We start from the raw sequence: 21,508 nt of genomic DNA, 5'->3' as shown, positions 1-21,508 counted from the left end.
TAAAATCAAGCAAAATAGTTTTTACTTCTAGATAATTGGGCTGTTACTAAGCAAACCACAGCAGCTCCTAGTACAAGAAATTGATTTGATTGACAGATCTGCATTAAACAAATAGATAATCCACAGTAACACAAACTTCTAGTAGTAATGTAGGTTTAGCCACAAAATTATAGAAGCCAAGTTCACCATTTTAACAGGCTGCTACAAGTGGCATCCCTTAATTAAATTGCTTTGTAGCATTGGAGGCTGCACAAGAGGAGCTTCAACACTAGATGGGGCAATGTTCTTGAGAGGTCCATGAAGAGTAGCAAGCATGCAAACACACACACACACACAGAGGGAGAGAGAGGGAGAAGATCTGGTATTCATTCATTTAACTTGGAATTCATTTATTTTTCTCTCATTCTTTGAACTGCCATTCCCTACGGCACATCGGGCAATGTGCTTGAGAGGTCTGTGAATTCACCCATTTCAAGATGCAATGAAGATGGAACGCATGGTTGCATGCACCCCAAACTGCAAGATAATACTAAGCATCATCATAAAATTTCACAAACTACTACCGACGGTAGAAGTCAATTCTTTCTTCTTCTTTTTAATTGTGATCAGTAAAAAGAATTTATTCAAAAAGGTACACAACCCTTTTTTTTTCCTTTTTTGGGAGGGGGGGGGAGGGGGGTGATGTGTTTGGGCACTGAATGTTAAAAATACTATAAACTGTTGGGAAAAGGAGTATAAGATTTAACTTTCTGAGATGACATTTTGGGAGATCCAGCAACAAAAGCATAAGGAGAAAAGGCATGGAAAGAAACAACCTCAGTGTAAAATGCTTTTTTAAACGAAAATATATACAAATCTAAATAAACAAAGATACTACAATCACATGGCTAGTATATACATATAAGAAGATGTCAATTTCTATATGCGATTGTCTCATCCCTTAGATGCAATTCAAAATGATTCAATTAATACTGTCAGCTACGGTTTTTTTTTTCTTTCTTTATCCCCCTACATTTGTTCCTCCCTCTCTTTTAGTACACAACAGTAGCACTGCTCTTGTACTGGTCAAACATCCCAGAACAATAGTTAAAAAAAATAAGGCATTGCATCAATCAATAGGACTTAAGCTACATTAAGGGCATGCCATAAAAGAGGAAAAAAAAATAAAAGGTTGACGTGTTGAAAGCATAAACTGATTTTACTTAGAGAGAGAGAGAGAGAGAGAGTCATTTGAGGAATTCCTTAAGTTAGGAAATTAAAAAACGGAAGACAAAATGGCAAAACATGTAAACAAACTGAAATTGCATCAAAGATAATGTATGTGACTTACTTAATGGGCAATCATCCCCAGGAAGCTTACAATCAGGACAACAACCATCAAATGCCATCCTACAGATGCCACATGTTTCATCCTGGGCATCCCAAGTCCATGAAGCAACACCATGCCACCTATTATTAACACAAGGGAAAAAATTATGGCTCCGCAGCAACACATTATAAACAATATCTACAGTACTATATGTGCTAAGAAGTTCCAATCATGAGAATGTCTTTGATAAAAAATAAATCTTCGTCCAATCTAAGAAATTTTAAAGTACACTAATCACATATACACATAAAGGTCATATATCACATGATTAATTATAAGTTCATCAGTGAAAATAAAAGGTATACAAGAGATAAAGAGAACATACTCTGTTTGAAAGCCCGGCAAATATTCACAAAAAGAATTGAATCAAGGAAAAACTGTTTCCATAAATGGCCCAAACAAGAATTTACAACTAACTTAAGAACAAAATCAATTTATAAGAGGAAAAGGCACAAGATCATGGCAAGGATACGTAAGAGCTTGACTTTCATCCTCCTCTCCTGCAAAACCAGAAACCAATTTTTTCAGAACAGTTACTATGAACAATATAATCGCATACAGCCACACACTTTAAAAATACATAAAACCCTCTCAAAAAAAAAAAAAAGATATGAAAAATATCTACCACATATGTGGCAGAGGAATACTAGGATTCATGATGGTCAAGTCAAAATAAAGGAGAGCCTTCATCGAATGATTAGAGAAGATGTTAGAACCAGGGATGGTTTAGTACTTAAGATGCTGACATAAATCCACTTTCAACTGGGAAATAGCCTGTTAAACTTAGGAGGCTTCCTTTACACAATCATTTTCATAGATGATTGGGTAACAAGCACTACCAGTAGTCCCTGCAAGAACATGAACCATCATGGAAATGATGGAACCGATTGGTATCTCTCACAATGATTTCTCTGTCCACCAACTTCGACACAAACTTGATTGCTGAATGACAATCACCACAAACTCTAATGTTTTTCTTGATTCGTATAGGAGAACCTGGAGGAGTTTTGAGAAGGGCAAATGCTAGAGCAAGCTTCTCACTATGGTACTGCAACTTTACTTCCCTCTCGTGCTGATCCACAAACAAAAGCACATGGCTAGTGTCTGGGACATATCCAATCTCCTTGATCTTCCCACTGATCTCTTCCCATTTTCTATAGATATCCTCTCTTTGCGGGTGGGCATCATCATTTGCCACAAACAGATGGACTGCATTCTCAATCTCCACCCAACTACAAGCAGGCTCCTTCTTCACCCCGCTCTTTTTCATCATCCTTCTAACTTTCGCAACATCACCCCATCTTCCAGCAGAGGCATAGATATTAGAGAGCAACACATGGGGCCCTGAATCATAGGGATCAAGCTCAAAAACATGTTCAGCAGCATAAGCACCTAACTCCATATTCTTATGCATCCTACAAGCACCAAGTAAGGCTTTCCAAACTGCTGCTGCGGGTTCAATAGGCATTTCTCTTATGAATTTCAAGGCTCGATCAAGAAGACCAGCTCGACCAAGAAGATCAACAATTGTCACATAATGTGAAACTTGCGGTTCAATCATGTGCTTCTTCATCAATTCAAAATAATATAGTCCTTCATCTAAAAGCCCGGCATGGCTACAAGCAGAAAGAACACAAAGGAAGGTTACGTGATTAGGTTCAATTCCTATCCTTAACATTTCTTCAAACCATTGCACACTTTCCTTCCCGAGCCCATGTTGTGCATATCCAGTGAGCATTGAATTCCAAGAAACCAACTCTTGTTTCACCAATCTATCAAACACCTTTTTTGCATCCTCAATGCTTCCTGATTTTGCGTACATGTAAAGAAGAGTGTTTCCTACAAAAGAAACAAGCTTACCCCCTGATTTTATCACATGTGCATGAATCCATTTGCCTTGCTCTAGAGATCCAGTGCTTGCACAAATGCTAAACACACTCGAATAGGTGAAATGAGTTGGTTTAAAATCTGCTCTCTGCATCTCCCGAAACATACTTAAAGCATGCTCTCCTTCACCCTTCCTAGCATGCCCAGCAATCAAAGCATTCCACGATACCTCGTTCTTGCTTACCAACCCATCAAAGACTACTCGGGCTTCATTTATTAGATTAAATCTAGCATACATGTCCACAAGAGAACTCCCCACATAAACATTGGAATCATAACCATACTTTAAACAAAAGGCATGAACTTGTCGACCATGTTTATCATTAGGCCTGGCCCCAGAAGCCTTTAACAAGCTAGACAAAGTGAATTGATTTGGTTGCAAACCAAAGTGAAGCATCTGAGGAAACAAAACAAGTGCATCCTCAGCATGATCATTCTGAGAATAGCCAGAAATCAAGGCAGTCCAAGTAACCATGTCTTTACTAGGCATTTCATCAAACAGTCTACGAGCATCATCCAAAGCACCACACTTGGCATACATGTTGAGAATGGTATTATGAATAACAAGGTCATCCTTGAACTGGGAATGTACAATGTGGGAGTGCACAGCTCTTCCTTCTTTAACCTTCCCAAAATGGGTGCATTTCTTTAGCAAATTATTGTATAGAGCACGATTGGCTTCCAATGAACCACGATCAATTAAATCAAGTACATGAAGCCCCGTAGGGGAATTACGGATCTGGCTCCTGCGGAGAAGGTCCTTGTCTTGTATGATGCAAGAACTAGAGCCACAAGAATCTTCTTCTTCTCCTTCTGAGGCCTCAAAATCAGTGAAGCTAGCTAGAGTTGCATATGACCCAAACCGTGTAGATATTGACGTTTTGTTTGGAATTCCAAAACAGCTTTTACCATGTAAAATTGCATTGTACAAGGTAGATTTACTAGTACACAATACAACTATATGCTTGTTCATGATCTGAGCTAGGTAGGGATCAAACAAAGACAATAAAAAAAAAAAAAAAATAGTATTAGGGTCTTGTTATTTCAATTTACCTTAAAATCATAGAATTAAGGGATAGCAATTTGAAACCATACAAGTTACAATAATGCAGGACATGGGTTCTTTGGTTTAAGAAACTAAAGCAAACAGAACACTTAAAAATCCAACCTTTAGATTCATTTTTTCATCTGCATCACTAACCAAACAACATAAAAAACCCCCATTGATTATAAACATATATACACTGAAAATTAGACAATGATTCCTATATATAAAAGAGGTACAATCTAAAAAATGAACACAACGTGATTGTGATATTAAGTTTGAAACTACATAAAAAGTACACGAATCCAACAGAGAAACAGGATAAAGCTTTCAAAGATTTTGTGGTAGAGAGGCTTTTTACCTTGGCGAAAAAGCAAAATAGTGAAACCCCAGAAAGAGTTTTTTTTTTTAGATGAAAGGAGCGGAGTGAGGTCTGTCAAGTATTTTGAAAGGTTTTGAACATGGTGGTTCGTGTAAAGGCTTATATGCCAATTTCTGAAAGACATGTCGTTTTTCTTATTAGTCCAGGTAAGCGGCACATCATGATATTAAACTACATGACAGTTTTTTTTTTAATTTTTAATTTTTTAAAAGAATCGCATAAGGATTTTATGAGAGATAGATCTGATAATGAGCCATGTGACTTACTTAAATAATTCATGAGAATTGTTTTATTAACCGCTATATAGTGGTTTGCAATTCAGCATAAAAATGCTTGTGACCTAGATTACATAAGGTTTTTTTTTTTTTTTTTTTTTTTAATTTGATTTTTTTTCTTTGACACTTATTTGATAGGTTTAAGAGCAACTACCAATTGATAATATATTACTTTTATGTACTATTCTATTTTCAATTTTCGGCTACCTAGTTATTTTATTTCTGATTTTTTGATAAAAAATTTATATTTATCTACTAATTGTTTTTTAAAAGATATTTACTAATGATTAATTTTTTTTTTTTAGAATACTAAATATTTTTAACACACACACATGGGGAGAGGGGAGAAATTTTTTAAAGAAACTTACAGTGGTGTATATTCAAAAGTGTCTATTTACTAATGATTAATATTTACACATGTATGTAAAATAGTAGTAACTCCAAAAAGTACACTAATATACATCGTTCCCCTAATTAAATCAAGTTTGAAATTAACATCCATGGTTTTGGGATTTGAAATGGTTGGGATTAAAGCTAAATGGAGTTTGTTTCTTAAATAAAATAAAATTTAGAAAAGAAAAAAAAAGAAAAAAAAAGAAAGAGGAAATGTCAAAACTATTGTTTTGATCCTTAAACTGCATGTCACATTTCAATTAATTTATGTTATTGGGCAAAAATAGACCCTTGCTCCCTAAAAGTTAGATTAGGTTTTATTCTAGCTCATTGATTGTTGTATGGTGTTCCCCATGACTCATTTAAGCATAAACTATTTGAGATTTGATTTTTTTTTTCCTCAAAAATATTGTAAACAATTTAGTACGTCCATAACATGTGACACTTCATTATAATGGCAAGGTTATAGAAAAACAAACTTGATATATTGACAATGTTTTGATGATTACAAAAATGAATTTTGAACATTTCAAGAACTCAAATAGATATTGACCTGATTCTCAAAAAAAGAAAAAAGAAAAAAAGAAATAGATATTAACCCAAACTTTAGAAAGCAAACATACATTGCCATAGATATGTTAATTTATGCTTTTATATTTTGAAAACAATTTAATACTATGCTTATTATTACATACTAATGTGTAGCCATGTGCACAGGTACAATAATTACAATTAAATGCTTCAAATTATAACTTTTTTTTAGAAGAAATTCAAATTATACATGGTATTAGTTTACATTTTAAAAATAGGTAAAAATGTAAAACTGACCCTCTAACTTTCACATTTTTTTCATTTTAGTTCTTTAATTTTTAGTTTTGTCAATTCAGTCGTCTAACTTTCAATTTTTGTCAATTTAAGCTCCGTTACAAATCTGTTACTGCTGCCAAAATGACGTCGCTCTCTCTCTCTCTCTCTCTCTCTCTCTCTCTCAAACTAGCTCACTCTCTCTCTCTCTCTCTCTCTCGGACTCAAAGCTAGGGATTTGATACTTGAATCCCTTTTTTTCGTTTTGATTCAGTGAAGGGGAACGAATCCCTTTTTTTTTTTTGTTTTGATTCGTAAAAAAAAAAAAAAAACCATGAAAACGGCATCGTTTTGGCAGCAGTAACAGATTTGTAACGGAGCCTTGAATTGACAAAAATTGAAAGTTAGAGGACTGAATTGACAAAACAGAAAGTTAGAGGACTGAAATGACAAAATGTGAAAGTTAAAGGGTCAGTTTTGCATTTTTGCCTTAAAAATATGTAATGGTTCCTTATTTTATATATGTGTGTGTGTGTGTAATTTAGAATTTAATTAGATTTAAATTCTTCGATTTTTGCACCCAATAATTCACTTGTTACAAAAATTAAAAAATTAGATGGACACATGGTGGAAAATTAGACTTTAATTGAAATCCAATTTAAAATCTAATTAGATTTAGACTCTTCGATTTTTATACTCAATAATTCACTTGGCACAAAATGAAGAATTAAATGGGGCTTGTGGCATAAAATTGAGAATTCAATTAAAATTTAATTGGATTTTCTTTGAGGTTTAGATATATATATATATATATATATATAGATTTTCAAAATTAATTGTGAGATTTCATAAATTGTGCTCCCTTTTATCTCCTTGGTCTGGTACTTGTACAAATAATATCAATTTTAGCAAGAATCACTCAATATAGAAAAGCAATTTCATGAAAATCACTTAATTTTTAGAAAGAAATATGGTGAGAGAGTAACATTGTCTTCAAATTTTCAAGATATTTATTTATTTATTTATTATACTTCGATAGTTATAACGAGAGAGAGAGAATTTGAATCCTAGATGTCTCCAAAAGAAACACCAATGCTTTTAACCAAAATTACTAGAATTAAATTTACATAATTAACAGTGTATTGACAATGCGAAACTCCAATACATACTTTGATAACTAAAATCATGGACTGCCTTTTCTCATTTAGGTGGATAACGATATAAAACATAGTTTGATGACTAAAATCGTGGTTTGCATTTTTTTTTAGGTCCTGTTTGGATTGAGAGAAGGAGTGAAAATGGAGGAGAGTAAAGTAAAACTGGCTAAAAATAGGCTAACTTTGAGCCAAATTCACTTTACTCTACTCTACTCTCCCTCCCTCTCCTTCAATCCAAACGGACTATTAGTGGATAATGATCTCTAACTCTCTATACATGTTGTCATAATGGAACTGTGTTGAAAGCCAGAATAGTTCATATTAAAGAACCTGGTAAACAAAGGTGATAGAGAAATTGTACCCCAAAAGGATCTCACAATAGCGTTTAGAAAGCAAAAATCTAACCACATCTTAGATTCTGAATCAATATATTCTACATGTTGTGAGATATCTGCTACATATAACAGCTATTTGAGATACCCTTCTGTGGGGATCATATCATATGATGTGCGACGCCTGTTGATTCAGGAAACAAATCTCTAGAATGTCATGTGAGGAACTAGAGTCATATTCCTTCTAACCAAACGTAGTGCTCAAGTTTCGGATAGCAAGGAGTCACTCCTAACGTAAGGGTAGAAAAAAGTCTTGAATATATTGTCAACCATACACATTGGATTCACAATTCTACAAACAGTATTCTCTTAAATGTTATATTTTTTGACAATTCAATTGTTACAACAATTCTCTGTAATGTTGATACCAAGTAACAAAACCTACCTTCAAGGTTCTATTGCATTGCATTAATTGGTGAAATCAACAAAGTGAGAATACCATGGTAGATTGGTAGGGTACATGGATCACCAGCACAATACTTCGGATGGTTCAGTTTTTACAAAAGAATAGTTTTCAACCATTGATCATGTAAAGAAAGTTTCAAAAAGTACAGGAGAAAACAAAACACATGCGGCTTATTAACTTTCTTTCCAGTTTTCACATAGTTTTTTTTTTAAGGTGAAACAAGTATATATAACATCAGTCTCTCACGCATGCAAAGTTCACGTGTGTGAATTCCATGTATATGTGAGAAGGTGTCATACACATTCGGTTGCATAAAATACTTCCAATGTCATAATTTAGAGAGAATCAAAATATCTTCCAAACTCTAGCTTTACTTACCAATACAAATCTCTTGATTTGAACAGCCTTATTTCATGTCGAACAAAAACAATTATCCAATATCATAGAGGGGGGAAAAAATTCAAGCAAATATAATTTCTATACAGATATTTGAGCTGCTGTTATTGGAGTAATCAAAACAGCTCCCAGAATAGAGATTTGACTTTATCTATACAAAATAAAGGTCACAGTACAGGACTACCTACATACATCAAGGCTATATAGCTAAGTCAACTTGATTAATATGCTGCATCTTTTCATTTATTGCCTTGTAGCATTCAAGACTGCACAAGGGGAGCTTTGACTTGGAATCTCGGTACTTGTATGGATTCATACAAGATGGCCTGGAGCATTTCTCACGGGAAGGAGGGTAACTGAAATCCATAAAAACCAATTCATCACGAAACATGGAGGTAGTTTAAAGACTAAGCATAGTACTAAGATTTTTGATAAGTAAATATGTGTAAAATTTATATAATCTATATATTTGTTACAGTAATAATATGATCAGATCTGAAGCTACTTCAAGGAAAATCAAATCTCCAGCAACCACTATTGTTACATGTCATATTCAGGAGCCTAATGAGGAGAACCTTTTACCTATTACTAGATAGCACATTATGTAATGACAGGGTATATGACTAGATAGAATCAAAGAAATTCAGTACAGATCATAAGGACCAAATCTCAGTGTTAACAAAGGTTTAGAATAAAACATAATAATTAATAACTTTCTTTTGTGTTGGGGGGTGGGCTGTAGATAGAATTCGCTAGAAGTATTTCTTTACCTGCAGGGCTTGGAAAAAATAGTTGGCAAGCCTATTTCATTGGGAAATGTAACAACTGTTCCTGAGGGACCTATGACCCATCTAACAGAGTCTGATGCAAGTACCATATAATTGGCAGCCTTCTCCTGCATAAAATTATAGAAGTGAACAGAGTAAGAGTTCTGATCCATTGCATAATATTTTTTGGTATTTAAATATTTCTTCAATAAAAAAAGATGTAAACGGTGTCCAAATATATGTGTAGTATACAAAGGGAAAGAACAAACTGATGCTGTGGATTAAGAGCAAGAGTACTCTCGACTTATTACCTGTGCCAATTCTTCTTGCCGTTTCTTCATCTTATCTTCTCGCTTCTTCCTACTTGAATCTTGGCCCAGGATTTTTCTGATAGCCTCAGCCTAAAATTCAATCAAAAAGTGAAGAAAACGCTTAAATTACTAATTTAGTCAAAAAGTGAAGAAAACACTTCAATTACTTCTAACATTCGTGCTGTTCACAAGGCTGACAAAAATATGATACAAAGAAGGGGCTAAACCTCAGATTCCCTAGCCGCCTTTTCCACTTGCATCCTACGCCTCTGAAGAGCCTCAGCCCTCTTCAACTGCTGCTCCACTTCAGAAAGTTTCTCTTTTTGCTCTATCACCAAAATAATTGTTAATATAAAAAATGTATAGAAATTTCAACAATTATCCAGCAGAAGGTAGCTATAACAATAACAAGAACAGATAAGCAAAACAGTGAAAGTTACTCACTCCTAGGTGGAGCAGGAGGCAAGCCATTTGGGAACTCAATTAGACTTGCACCGAAACTGGAAGAGACATCTTTGCCAGTTTGAAGGGCCCGCTGACGAGTAGTGACTGTCATTTCCTTCTTATTATCTCCCAATAAATCAACAATCTCCTTTTTTGGTTTCTTCTTATTATTATTGATCTCACCATCTGAGATTGGATCTTCATCTTCCACATAATCAGTATCTTCAAATACTCTCCCTGATCGAGACTTTTTACCATCCTTGCCTGATCTTGACAAGAGGTGATCTTTCACATTAACATCATATCTTCCATCAACATTACTCTTCAACACCCTTGATATCTTCCGTTGTTTCCTGCTCCCTCCTTCCTCATCATCTTCATACTCCACACCATAATCAACAGTAGCCTTGGGTGTTCTGAGCTTTTCAAGGTATTTAATCTCTTCGTCATCATCTTCATCTAACACACGTCTCTTAGAGATCCGTTTGCTCTTGCGAATAGGCTCGTACTTATCAACTTGGTTTGTGGAAATATTTTCTTCAGGCATCCTACTCCTTGAAGAATCAGCTTTTCCCACATTCAAACCATATTTGGAGAAATCCTTCCATGGAAGCCCTCTTAAGCCACTTCCCTTCTCTGAAGTAAAGGAACATTTGTCATCTGAAATGTCCTGCAGCACAAATATATATTAGAGAGAGAGCCTCAATAAGATGCCTACCAGTCTTTGAATTGGACTACAAGGCCGCAAAAAATTGGAATCAAAGGCATCGCAGAATATCATTCACCGGGCTAAAATGGAAGGGAACAAGAAAAATAATTTCTTTTACACCAACAGGAACATCATAATGAATTTCTAGCAGTTAAGGTGACACAAAATCTAGTGTAACAACTTTATATTTTGTGTGCACCACTGCAACCACATCTAGAAGAGGTTACCATGAAAATTTAAAATTCAAATTTTGCATACAATCTAATTCCTCACACAGTGATAAAGCAAAAAGCAATTGACATGTAGTTGTCCTGCTCATATATTATGTCCAGTTGCAATGTCCTCAATTTTGCTATGCCATGGATATGAATTAAACCTTGTTGTATACAGTTGGTACAGATTCAACAAATTTTGAAGAATAGGTTAATGATCCTTTATACCTGACCAATCAACTTCTGTTGCAGCCGACCAGCATCAGAAATGCGAGAAGCTTTTGTAGCAGAAGACCCAACACCAGATGCTCCATCTGATATTGACTTGGAATGAATTGTACGGATGACACCACCAACTTTAAGCTTAACCTTTTTCACTTTGTTCTCATTTTCTAAGCCATCTGAAACAACTCCAAAATGCCCCACCTTGCTTGTGCCTTTCCAATCAGCTGGTGCAAGGACACCTTCACTGTGTCTTTTGGATTCAACTCCACTATGAATGTGCTCATTACTTCCTCGGAAAGAACCATTATTGGAAGCTTCATCAGATTCTCCGAATCCTCCATCTTCATTCTTGATCATATTCTGGCCAGATTCCGCTTCGCCAATGTTAACAGATAAAGCCCTAGCAGTGCATTGGTTCAAATTGAGCTCTTTCTTTCGAGAAACTGAACCATATTCATTATTCTCATCACTTGATACTTTGCTCACATTATCTGAAGGAGGTGTAGATGATAAGGGTGAAACATCATGGTAGTCTGAAGGCAACAGTGAGTCATTCCGTGGACGACGGGATGTATTACTCCTCTTCTTCCTCACAGCGCTGCTTTTATCACTTAACCCAAAACTTCCAAAACCTTCCATGTTGGCAAACAAGGCAAGCACAAGCCTAGTGCCACTGTAATCCCAAAAGAGTAATAAGCCCAGATAATTACACAAAGAAAATAACTGAGGAAATTAAATTGAGTATTAACAATATTTTCTATGCAAAACTCCCTATTTCAAATTAGATAGTTCAGAATTGAGAGAATGCAGTGAAGACAAAAAATATTCTAAACCTAAGTTTCTATAATGCATTGGTTTCCAAAACCTAATTTTCAAAAAAAGCCAATATGCAAATTGACTTGTTTTCCTACTCTCCACTTCCAAGTAATAATAAAGCTAAAACTAAAACTAAAGGAAATAAAATATATTGAATTTCTTCCTATTCCGCAAGACTTTCAAAGCAACTGAATGGAGCACAAACATATTCAAAACTGCTACTACAGAAAACCATACAGCAAATGGGCAGAGCCATGCAACAACAAAAGATCGCCATCATAGTTCCTTTTTTGATAAGTATCATCATCAAAGTTCCTTACAATAGTACCTTTTTATAAGTACACTCTTAGAAAAGTATTGCAAACAATATATTAACAGAATTATTTGATGATTTTCATTGATGAGTCTAACCAAAATCAACTTTAGGGGTACAAGAAAAATTTGTATTCTCAAATTATATCGTGGAAATTCCATTTTCTCTACAATTAATACCTTCATTAGAAGGGCAGAAATAGTAAAATCTTACAAAATATGATCCATTCATTCAATATATTTTTTTTTCAGAGCAAATTCCCACATTAAAATTATGTGGCAGATGTAATAACACCCAACCCCATCTGTCTGGAAATCTTGGCTCAAACCCTTTGCAACTGAGTGAAAAATACCTCTTCTTTTCATTTAGTGGTTCTTTCTTCACAATTATTCGAATTTGAAATATTCTTATTATAAAAAATAAATCTATTCTATTTTTTCAAAAAATAATCCAGGATTATTAACTAACAAAGCCTGATTTTTATTTTTATTTATTATTTTTTTATGAATGACTAACAAAACCTGATTTGCATATAAACCTGACTAAAGGAATCCAAAATTCAATGAATTGAACAAAAATTCAGCAATCCAAATCAATGACAAAGAACCCAATCGTAAAAAGACCAAAGCTTTAATGAATAATCTATACAATAAAAATCAGAGGGAATTACAAATCCCCAAAACCAAATCAGTCGAACAAAACAGCTTTCGAAGTTTGTGAAGGGCACCCATTTACAAGTACCTCATAAAGAGATCAAAATTCAAATACCCGCGTAACTAAACCTTAAAATTTTGAAAATTACATGATGCAGAAAGAGAACACAGCCACAAAATCACAGCAAAAAGCACAAATTTGAAGCAAACCCACATACATACACCTTATAAATAAACCAAATTCAGAATACCCACATGAGAAAAACTCACAAGATGGCCAAAAGAGCACCAAAGAGACCAAGAAGGAAGCGTTTACCTTTGTGGGTCACGACCAAAAAACCTCAAAACCCTAGATCACCATCAAGGAAAATCTGAGAGCCTCAGAGAGAGAGAGAGAGAAGGAGAGCGTGAAAAATTGAAACGAAAGTAGGATATTATTAGCCAGGTGGTATAATGTGATTGGACCTATAGAGTTGGGTTTTAGAGAGAGCTCTAATAACCTTCACCATTGTTCTAAAACCACTGGTCCTGTGGTTTAGTTAGGTCACCACCACCTTGTACTATATCCTATTGTTGTTGTTAAGGTCACCCATCGCTCTCTCTCTCTCTCTCTCTCTCTCTCACTTTGAAAGACCAAACCTTTTGTTGGTGACAGTTAGTTGATGCAGGTAAAGTGCGTGTGCGTAGCTTGGCGAAACTACACACACCCCAGCTGCATGTTTTCCCTGATTTTAGTTTCCTCTTATAGTTATAGGTACCGATTGGCGATTGCTTACCCTACATAGGGAAAAGATTTTGTTTAGTTTTTATTGCACACACGACCCAAAACAGCTAAAAATTGTTTCATGTTTTGGGCGGTGTATTTGTATTTTTTTTTTTAAAGAGTTTAAACGAGATTCATCTTTATTATTGGATTAAGACACTAATCAATTTTTTGTATATGTAAGAATTTGAACCCAAAAACTCATGTTCAACTATCAAAGATTTTATCAATTGAGTTAATTGAAACCCATAAATGTATTTGTATTTTCACTATTTTGTACACAATGTATGCAACAGATTTTTTTTTTCCCCAAAATTTTTCTTCTCGTCTAATTCTTTTTGTCCTGCTGCATCATCCCATGTGGGTTTTTCCATCCCAAAGAGGGAGGGATCAGATGAATTTTGCTTGTTCTGTCATTGATCTGTCCTACATGAATTTTTTCCACCCAACTTAAGGAGGGGAGGTTTGAGGAGGGGATGTGAGACCTATGATACGACACCAACTTTGTTCCATTTTGTTGTCAACACTCTTATAATATTATTTTTCGCATTAGTTCATGATGGTTGATGTGATAGGTATGATGAGAGTAATATCTTCATTTTTACTTATGTCAATTATTATTATTATTATTTTTTGAGAAACAAACACACACATAAGGGAGAGAGAAAAATGTTTTAACACAAATGTACACCACAACTCTACTCAAAAAATATATTTTATGAACTAATAGCCTTAAGGCATACGTTAATTTTTTTCCTTTTTTTGATACAAGATAGAATTCTACTCTAACTTAATCTAAGTATATATGTGTGTGAAGTTCCTTCCTAGAAATTTGACATTACTTTTATTACCACAAATGAAATTACAACATACCATTGAGTTGGTAAAAAAATTTGTGAAAATTTTGTGTCAAAATGTAATGTTAAAAAGTTCTCATTTATTTTGAAAGAGAGGAGGTTAATTGTCTTTCACCAATAATAATAAAAACAAAGATTTATCAAGTCAATTTCAAGATGAATTTTTTTTTTTGTATTTAATGAACTTAGAACTAAATATAATATTACTTCATTTAAACTTGATTATCATTTTTTATTAAGTGGTGTGAGATTTAAATGACACTTGTGAATATAGATTCTTTAAAATTAATTATAATTCTTTATTTAATGAAATCGAATTTAGTTTACATAATATCATGTTCCCTTTTAAATTATATAAAAAATAAAGAATAAAGTATACTATTGATCCTTAAAGTTTGAGATTATTTTTCATTTTCATACCAGTCATGGCGTCAGTTTTCATTAATAAAAGCTAAATTATGAATCTTTGCAATAAATAAAGGCGAGATTGTTGTTGCTTGATGTTTTTTTTTTTTGGAGAGTTTCAACCTATGGCACTCAATATCTTTTATTCGATTATCAAAGATTTTACCAATTGAGCTAACTAGAACCCACTGCAGCTTGATGTACTTTTTGTAAAAAAAATTGCAATATATATTTTGGTAAAGCCAACACATAATGGTCATAAAAAATTTATTAAGACAACTTTTAAGTTGAATATGGATATTGCATCAAGAGTAGGTTAATTCAAGTTTAAGAAATTAAAAAAAAAAAAAAAAAAAAAAGAAAAAGAAAAAAGAATCCATTCATGAAAGAACAGATAATGAATTATGATATATGCTATTAATCATGATTAATCTATAACAAATCTCAAAAGTTTGAGAATAAAACTTGGTTGTGAAATCAATACTGTATAAGAGCATCTGCATTGAAAATTCTAATTATATTTTATTATACCATCTCAAAAAGCCACTTTATCACTTATAACATACAATTTTACAATACCTCCAACATCCCAAAACTTTATTATTTTACCATTTTATTAAAATATTATTTTTAAGTGCAGAAGGCAAACATAAAAAACATTTTTTTTCCTCCTCTCTCATTTTTTCATTCCTTCCTCTCTCTCTCTCTCCCGTCTCACTTCTCTGTTACTGATCTGGGTTTGATTGTGCTCCAGTCTGTGCTTCGGTTGTGGATCGTGGATCTGTGCTTTGACTGTGGGTTTTTGTTGGTTGTACTCCGGTGGGTTTTTGTTGGTTATAGGGGTCAGATTTGTGGGTTTGGCTGTGCTCGATGGCGTCGCCGTCAGTTTGGCTGTGGTTTGTGGGTGTCACCGTCGGCTTGGCCGTGGGTTGTGGTGCTGGGTTTGGTCGTGGGTCGTGGATTTGGTTGTGGGTTTGGCCGTGGGTTGTGGGTCGTGGTTGTGGTGCTGGGTTGGCTGTGCTGTGGGTTGCTTCTGGTGAAGCTCGATGGAGAGACAGAGATGAGAGATGAGAGAGAAAGAGATAAAATATTAATATTTTTTTTTTTTACAATTGTGCTACAGTACAATTCTACATGTAGAATTGTACTGTAGCACAATTACAAAAAAATTTGCAATTGTTGGCTTTTACAATTCCAGATGCTAAGGTTTTTGGGCTTAAAATGTCATACTTTCTTTGCACTTGGCATTTGGCCTTCCCAGTGCGGAAGCTCTAAGCGGGTTTGTAGGAGGTGTTACAACATGTATCATTGTATTTATTGGGGCCAACAGTACATTGTAAACACAAAATACATTTTAAAAAATTTTAAAATAGTAATTTTTTAACTGAATTAGAGAGTAAGCGAACCGCACTTTTCAATCTGGCATTTTGCCATTCATTATCTATCTTTCCCCTTCGTCTATTCTTAAGAAGTCTTGATGATACCCTTCTTCTGAACTACCTATGCCTAGCCCAGTCATAGGATCATATAAGAATGTCGTGTAGATGCTCAAGGGCTGTAGGCTGGCTAGAAAAGAACCAAGAAGTAGAATGCCTCTAGTGCTCTACTGTCACTAACTTTTCATAAGTTGGGTTTTACGCATTATGTTGTGTAACTTTATTTATGGTAAGTGTTACATTTCTTTTGCTATGTGTAGCATTCAATTTATAAGATAACTAGTAGGGTGCATTTGTTATTAGTTTCTTCTAATATTTTAATAATGCTTTTGGTAAAATTTTGTAATCTTTAGTATTTTGTTTTATAGAAAAAAAAAAATCAAAAGACAACAAGAATATGATTTGATCATACTCTATGTTTTTAAAATTGCATGATATAATAGTGATTGATATATAGGTATGTTTCACACCTACTCAAGAATGAAAATATTTTTTTGATAAAATAAAAATGTAAATATTCTTCAATCATTTTTTTTAATATTTTGATTGTGTGTCATTATTTTTCCCATTTTTTTCGACTTTGTTTCAAAAGCAACTAAATTTGAGCAAGAATATCATATTTTGAATTAATTGTTTCATATATAAATCTTAGAAAAATAATATAAAATTTTTTCATTATACTTAAATAACTAATGCACCACTAAAAATAATTAATATAGCAAAATGAACGAATTCATCTTTTAGTAATCTTTTTAATTACATATAAAGTAAATATTACAATGTTGGTTCATATATATTACATGTCACTTCAAGAAATTAGGAAATCTAAATAGTTAAGATTAATTTTAGTGAATTTACAAATATTTAAATTTTATGGATTTTGTGTCAATTGTTTTAAAAGCATCTAAATATGAGGAAGAATGTTATATTCTATATATTATTATTATTATTATTATTCCAAATAAAAATATTTTTTATATAAATTTTATAAAAATAATCATATAAATTAATTTAATGTAAATAATTAATGCATAACTATAGATATTGACTTTTTAGGTTAAATTACTAATTTATTCTTTAACTATTGAGCGAAAATCAATTTGGTCCCATAACTATTAACCGTGTCAATTTAAATAATCAAAATCAAGTTAATGTTATCCTTGGTTTTAACAAAATTTTATTTTGTAATTTTGTACACTTTCTATAATGACCTTTAATGGATGTTCCATTTGCCCACTATTTGGAACATTACAAATTAATGTGAATGTGTGTTAGATTATCAATTTGAAAAGACAAACGTCCCAGAATGTATGTTACTAAGATTTTACTAGTGGATTTATTTTATTTTTATTTTTATTATTATTATTTAATTTAAGATAGAAATTTTACTCTAACTTAATCTAAGTGTATATGTGTTTGAAACTCTCTCCTGGAGACTTTTTTTGAGAAAGCCCTCCTGGATACTTGAACCCCGGCCCTTGCCCCTTATATCCCACAAGCAATTATACTTAATTTATTATTTTCATGCCTTGCCTTGTATAAAGATGGAATGTCAAGGAATCATATTCCTGATTGCCAGAAATTATGCAATTTGAGCAGTAGCTATGGCTGAGGCCTGAAAACCAAGCATAAAGTCAATTCGATTCGCACAAGGGTCCTCCATGAACAATGCATTAGTCCTTCTATCTTGCTATCTAATTGATAATATTTCTCTCTCTAACTTTTCTTATTGATTTGTTAATCTTTGTATGAAAAATCCCTTACATCTTTGTGCCGCAAAGGCTTCATTTTCCATTTAATTTGATAATGTGCTATCTAATATCTAATCTTTCTCTCTCTAAAATTTCTCATTGATTTGTTAATCTTTGAGGAATCCCTTCTATCTTTGTGGTGAAGGCTACCTTTTTTTTTTTTTTGTTTGTGTAATTTAATAATATATAATATCATATAATTTCGAGTGTTTTATGTTTCTTCTCATTGGTTGAACAACTTGGAAAGTGATAGACTTAAGAGAGGGATTAGATAGCAATTGGCATCAACACAAGACTAGCCATTTACATATTTGGTTAAATTCAAGGTCTATTAGTGTTTAGTCATTTGTAGGTTTAATTTTGATTTATATTAAGCAGAGTGCTCTCTAATATGTGTTAGTCAATCTGCTGGTTAATTAACATTTAATATTGTTTTCCTCCAAAAAAGTGTTTGATATAGACATAGCACTGTTAGTTTATTGTGTGAATTATAGTTCTATATCAATTTTTTGTTTATTTATTCAGGTCAATTTATATAATTTTTTAGCTTCCCAAGTATTTGAAGTTTTGATATAAAATTGCAACTCTCTTATGAAAACTTTTAGTTAGGTAAAGGCCATTGAAGAACTAATTAAAACTTTTTGGACAAAATTTAGATATAGTACTTTTGGTGCTGTTTCTTAAGTTCCCCTCTTAAGATTCAACAATGTGGCTACTTAACAAAAAAATATACTTCCATTCCATGAGAAAAAATCCATATAGTAGAATTTTAAAAGGGAACCTATGAAACAGCACTTAAGTACTGTATCTAAGTCTTGCTCAAACTTTTTTACCATCTGTGAGTAATTACATTGGACAATTGTGTTGTTAATTGGTCTAGACTAGTTGGGTAATAGAGACACAACATTTGGATATTTGTTTTGGATGGACATGCTTAAAGTGGTAGATTCTAAATAGAATCCATATTTTAAAGTTGAAACAAAACCAAAATATAAATAAAAGGCGTAAATGCACTTATAGTCTTTACATTTTGGATTTTTTCTATTTTGGTCTCTACATTTTAATTTCACCACTTTTAGTTCCTAAATCAATTAACGCGTGTTATTTTGGTGACTGGCGGAGGACTTAAATATTATTAAAAATCCACATCGCACAAGACACGTCATCATATAAATTTAAAAAATTAATTTATTAATTTTAACTAAATAAAAAAATAAAAACTAAAATTCACATGAATTTAAAAAATATTCTCCTCTTACTTCCAGCGATAAGTCAACCAAGTGTGTGAACTATGAACTATCAGACAACACAATGCCTCTGCTTATCCCTCAAGTCATAAATAAGACCTTGAATAGAAATAGGGAAAAATGCCAAGAAATTATAGTAAAAAACCTTACCTAAATCCCATTAATTCTTTTTTAAAGCTTCCATAAAAAATGCCAACAAAAAACATTTGTTGTTTATGTTTTTGTTAATTTTTATAATAATTCTCATAATATATTCATAATCCTTCTATATTTCTAGAAAAATGTATAAAAACAATTAGTAAGTTGGAATTTATTAGGCTATCAGTTCAGAAAAGAAAAGAAAAGAAAAGATATATTATTAGGCTATGTATAACAAAAAGATTACATACTAGAAAATAAAAAACATTTAAGTACACCAATAGTAGTATAGATACTACTATTTTAGGAATCTATATTGAAGATTCCAAATAGAAGAAGCCCCTTAAATACTATTATTTTATCAACAAATATAATTTTACAAAGTTTACCTAACCACGTGCCCAAATTCACCTTTTTTTCCCCCATTTGTTTAAAGAGATAAAACTACTTTTTTATGTTAGGAGTACTGCATGAATGGATCATTTTAAAAGGACAATTTGGGTCTAAAGGAGTCTTGGTGAATGTTAGATGTGAATATGAGAAACTTTTTCATGGTTATACTTTATAACAACTATTATGTAACCCGTGCGCATAGGAATGATGAATTGTAGTGGTGCTATTGATGTTAATTTGAGTTATTAAATATATAGGACATTAGTTTGATTAGGACATTTGGAGGTACTAAAATGATTTTTACTTACAAATTTTTTTTTTTGAGATAGTTTCAACCTATAGCGTCTACTCTTGATGATAGCTCTTTATCATCAGACTAAAACACCAATCAGTTTTTGGTGTCGGAGGGGATTGAACCCCAGATTTCTTATACAACCATTAGAGACTTTGCTAGTTGAGCTAACTAGAACTCACTTTTCCTTGCAATTTTAATGACATTGGTTATGCCATATTTTTCGTTACACTGCTGTTATGTATATAATTTTGAAAATTACAATTGGACACTATATATACAATATCAATTCAGTATCACTGTCTGTGAAATTCTTCTAAATACAACACAAATAAAAAGAATAAATTGGTTTAATAGTATCTCTTAAATTGAATGGGATAGGTGCATGTAATCGTTTAGCTTAATTACAATTTGTTATGTTTGAGATCTTCACATACAAAAAATCTAAATAAAAACAGTATAAAAAAAATATACTCATTAGTTCAAAAAATAATAATAATAATAACATAAAAAATCTAAACAATTTAATTTGCATGAAAAGCTAATAAAGACAAATTTTAATTTTGATTCTAATCATATTTTCTCTAAGCTTTGGTTTTATATATATATATATATATATTACATAGGTTTATTTATATTTGAGTCCTCGTTTTCTACATTGAATTAACTTAGATAGCACAATTTTTTTTTAAAAAAAAATTGGATTAGATGGGGCACGTGGTGCAAAATTAAACTTTAATTGAAATCCAATTTTTATACTAAATTAACTTACTTGGCACAAAAATTTAGAAGTTTAGATTAGATGAGATGCATGATGCAAAATTAGCCTCAAATTGAATTTTAATTTAAAATTTAATTGGATTTTCTCTCAGTTTTGGCTATATATATATATATATATATAGATGGATTAATGCACAAACTTTTGATAATTGGGAATGATGAATTTGGGTATTGCACTAAGTAGATCATTTTGGAGAGGCAAGATGGGTTTACAAGATCAGTGGTGAATGTAGGATGTGAATATCAAAAAACAATATGCACTTTAATATTATTTTAGCTAAAACATACTTTTCATCTTCTAAATTTGGATCAATTCATTTGATAATTTAGCTAAAATATACTTAACATCTCCTAAATTTGGGGTTGCTTCTAAATTGGTACATTTACTTTTAAAATTTGTAATTTAAACTCTCAATCACTAACAAAAATGTCAATTTTGTTGGGTTTTTATGGAGCCTAGTTGTGTTTAATTTGAATTATGAACTGACCT

At 32.5% G+C, this 21,508-nt stretch overlaps 3 protein-coding genes across 4 annotated transcripts; all 3 read right to left on the bottom strand.

Moving 5' to 3' along the window:
• Positions 1 to 1,626, bottom strand: LOC112005998 (anaphase-promoting complex subunit 11). The gene is made up of 3 exons (XM_065772771.1): positions 1,614 to 1,626; positions 1,331 to 1,507; positions 1 to 516 (listed from the first exon to the last, which is right to left on the bottom strand). Exons 1-3 carry the CDS (start codon positions 1,624 to 1,626, stop codon positions 401 to 403), a joined length of 306 nt encoding a protein of 101 aa, XP_065628843.1. The 3' UTR covers positions 1 to 400.
• Positions 1,627 to 1,698: 72 nt separating this feature from the next.
• On the bottom strand, positions 1,699 to 4,866 carry LOC112006059 (pentatricopeptide repeat-containing protein At3g24000, mitochondrial). 2 transcript variants are annotated; one of them, XM_024038360.2, is made up of 3 exons: positions 4,663 to 4,801; positions 1,995 to 4,232; positions 1,699 to 1,869 (listed from the first exon to the last, which is right to left on the bottom strand). In XM_024038360.2, exon 2 carries the CDS (start codon positions 4,227 to 4,229, stop codon positions 2,205 to 2,207), a length of 2,025 nt encoding a protein of 674 aa, XP_023894128.1. In that variant the 5' UTR covers positions 4,230 to 4,232; positions 4,663 to 4,801; the 3' UTR covers positions 1,699 to 1,869; positions 1,995 to 2,204. The 2 variants fall into 2 exon arrangements, 1 of the variants encoding a protein (XP_023894128.1); XR_010628723.1 differs by lacking the exon at positions 1,995 to 4,232 and having other exon boundaries at positions 4,663 to 4,866.
• A 3,635-nt stretch (positions 4,867 to 8,501) lies between these two features.
• Positions 8,502 to 13,680, bottom strand: LOC112006004 (uncharacterized). Its single transcript, XM_024038314.2, has 7 exons — positions 13,273 to 13,680; positions 11,178 to 11,847; positions 10,029 to 10,698; positions 9,812 to 9,912; positions 9,585 to 9,674; positions 9,277 to 9,401; positions 8,502 to 8,862 (listed from the first exon to the last, which is right to left on the bottom strand). Exons 2-7 carry the CDS (start codon positions 11,811 to 11,813, stop codon positions 8,706 to 8,708), a joined length of 1,779 nt encoding a protein of 592 aa, XP_023894082.2. The 5' UTR covers positions 11,814 to 11,847; positions 13,273 to 13,680; the 3' UTR covers positions 8,502 to 8,705.
• Between the last annotated feature and the right edge of the window lie 7,828 nt (positions 13,681 to 21,508).

The sequence above is a fragment of the Quercus suber genome, unplaced genomic scaffold (assembly GCF_002906115.3).
Source record: "Quercus suber isolate HL8 unplaced genomic scaffold, Cork oak 2.0 scaffold_63, whole genome shotgun sequence".
NCBI lineage: Eukaryota > Viridiplantae > Streptophyta > Magnoliopsida > Fagales > Fagaceae > Quercus > Quercus suber.
Note: the sequence above shows the minus strand (reverse complement) of the source record. Positions and strands in the feature narration are given on the sequence as shown.

Excerpts from the sequence above, each read along its gene's own strand:
- LOC112005998 (XM_065772771.1), bottom strand. Across the intron at positions 517-1,330 it reads TGGGGATGATTGCCCATTAA|TTTGGGGTGCATGCAACCAT; the intron begins GTAAGTCACATA and ends ATTATCTTGCAG.
- LOC112006059 (XM_024038360.2), bottom strand. The coding sequence starts at position 4,229 with ATGAACAAGCATATAGTTGTATTGTGTACTAGTAAATCTACCTTGTAC.
- LOC112006004 (XM_024038314.2), bottom strand. The coding sequence starts at position 11,813 with ATGGAAGGTTTTGGAAGTTTTGGGTTAAGTGATAAAAGCAGCGCTGTG. Across the intron at positions 10,699-11,177 it reads AACAGAAGTTGATTGGTCAG|GACATTTCAGATGACAAATG; the intron begins GTATAAAGGATC and ends TTTGTGCTGCAG. Across the intron at positions 8,863-9,276 it reads ATTTTTTCCAAGCCCTGCAG|TTACCCTCCTTCCCGTGAGA; the intron begins GTAAAGAAATAC and ends TATGGATTTCAG.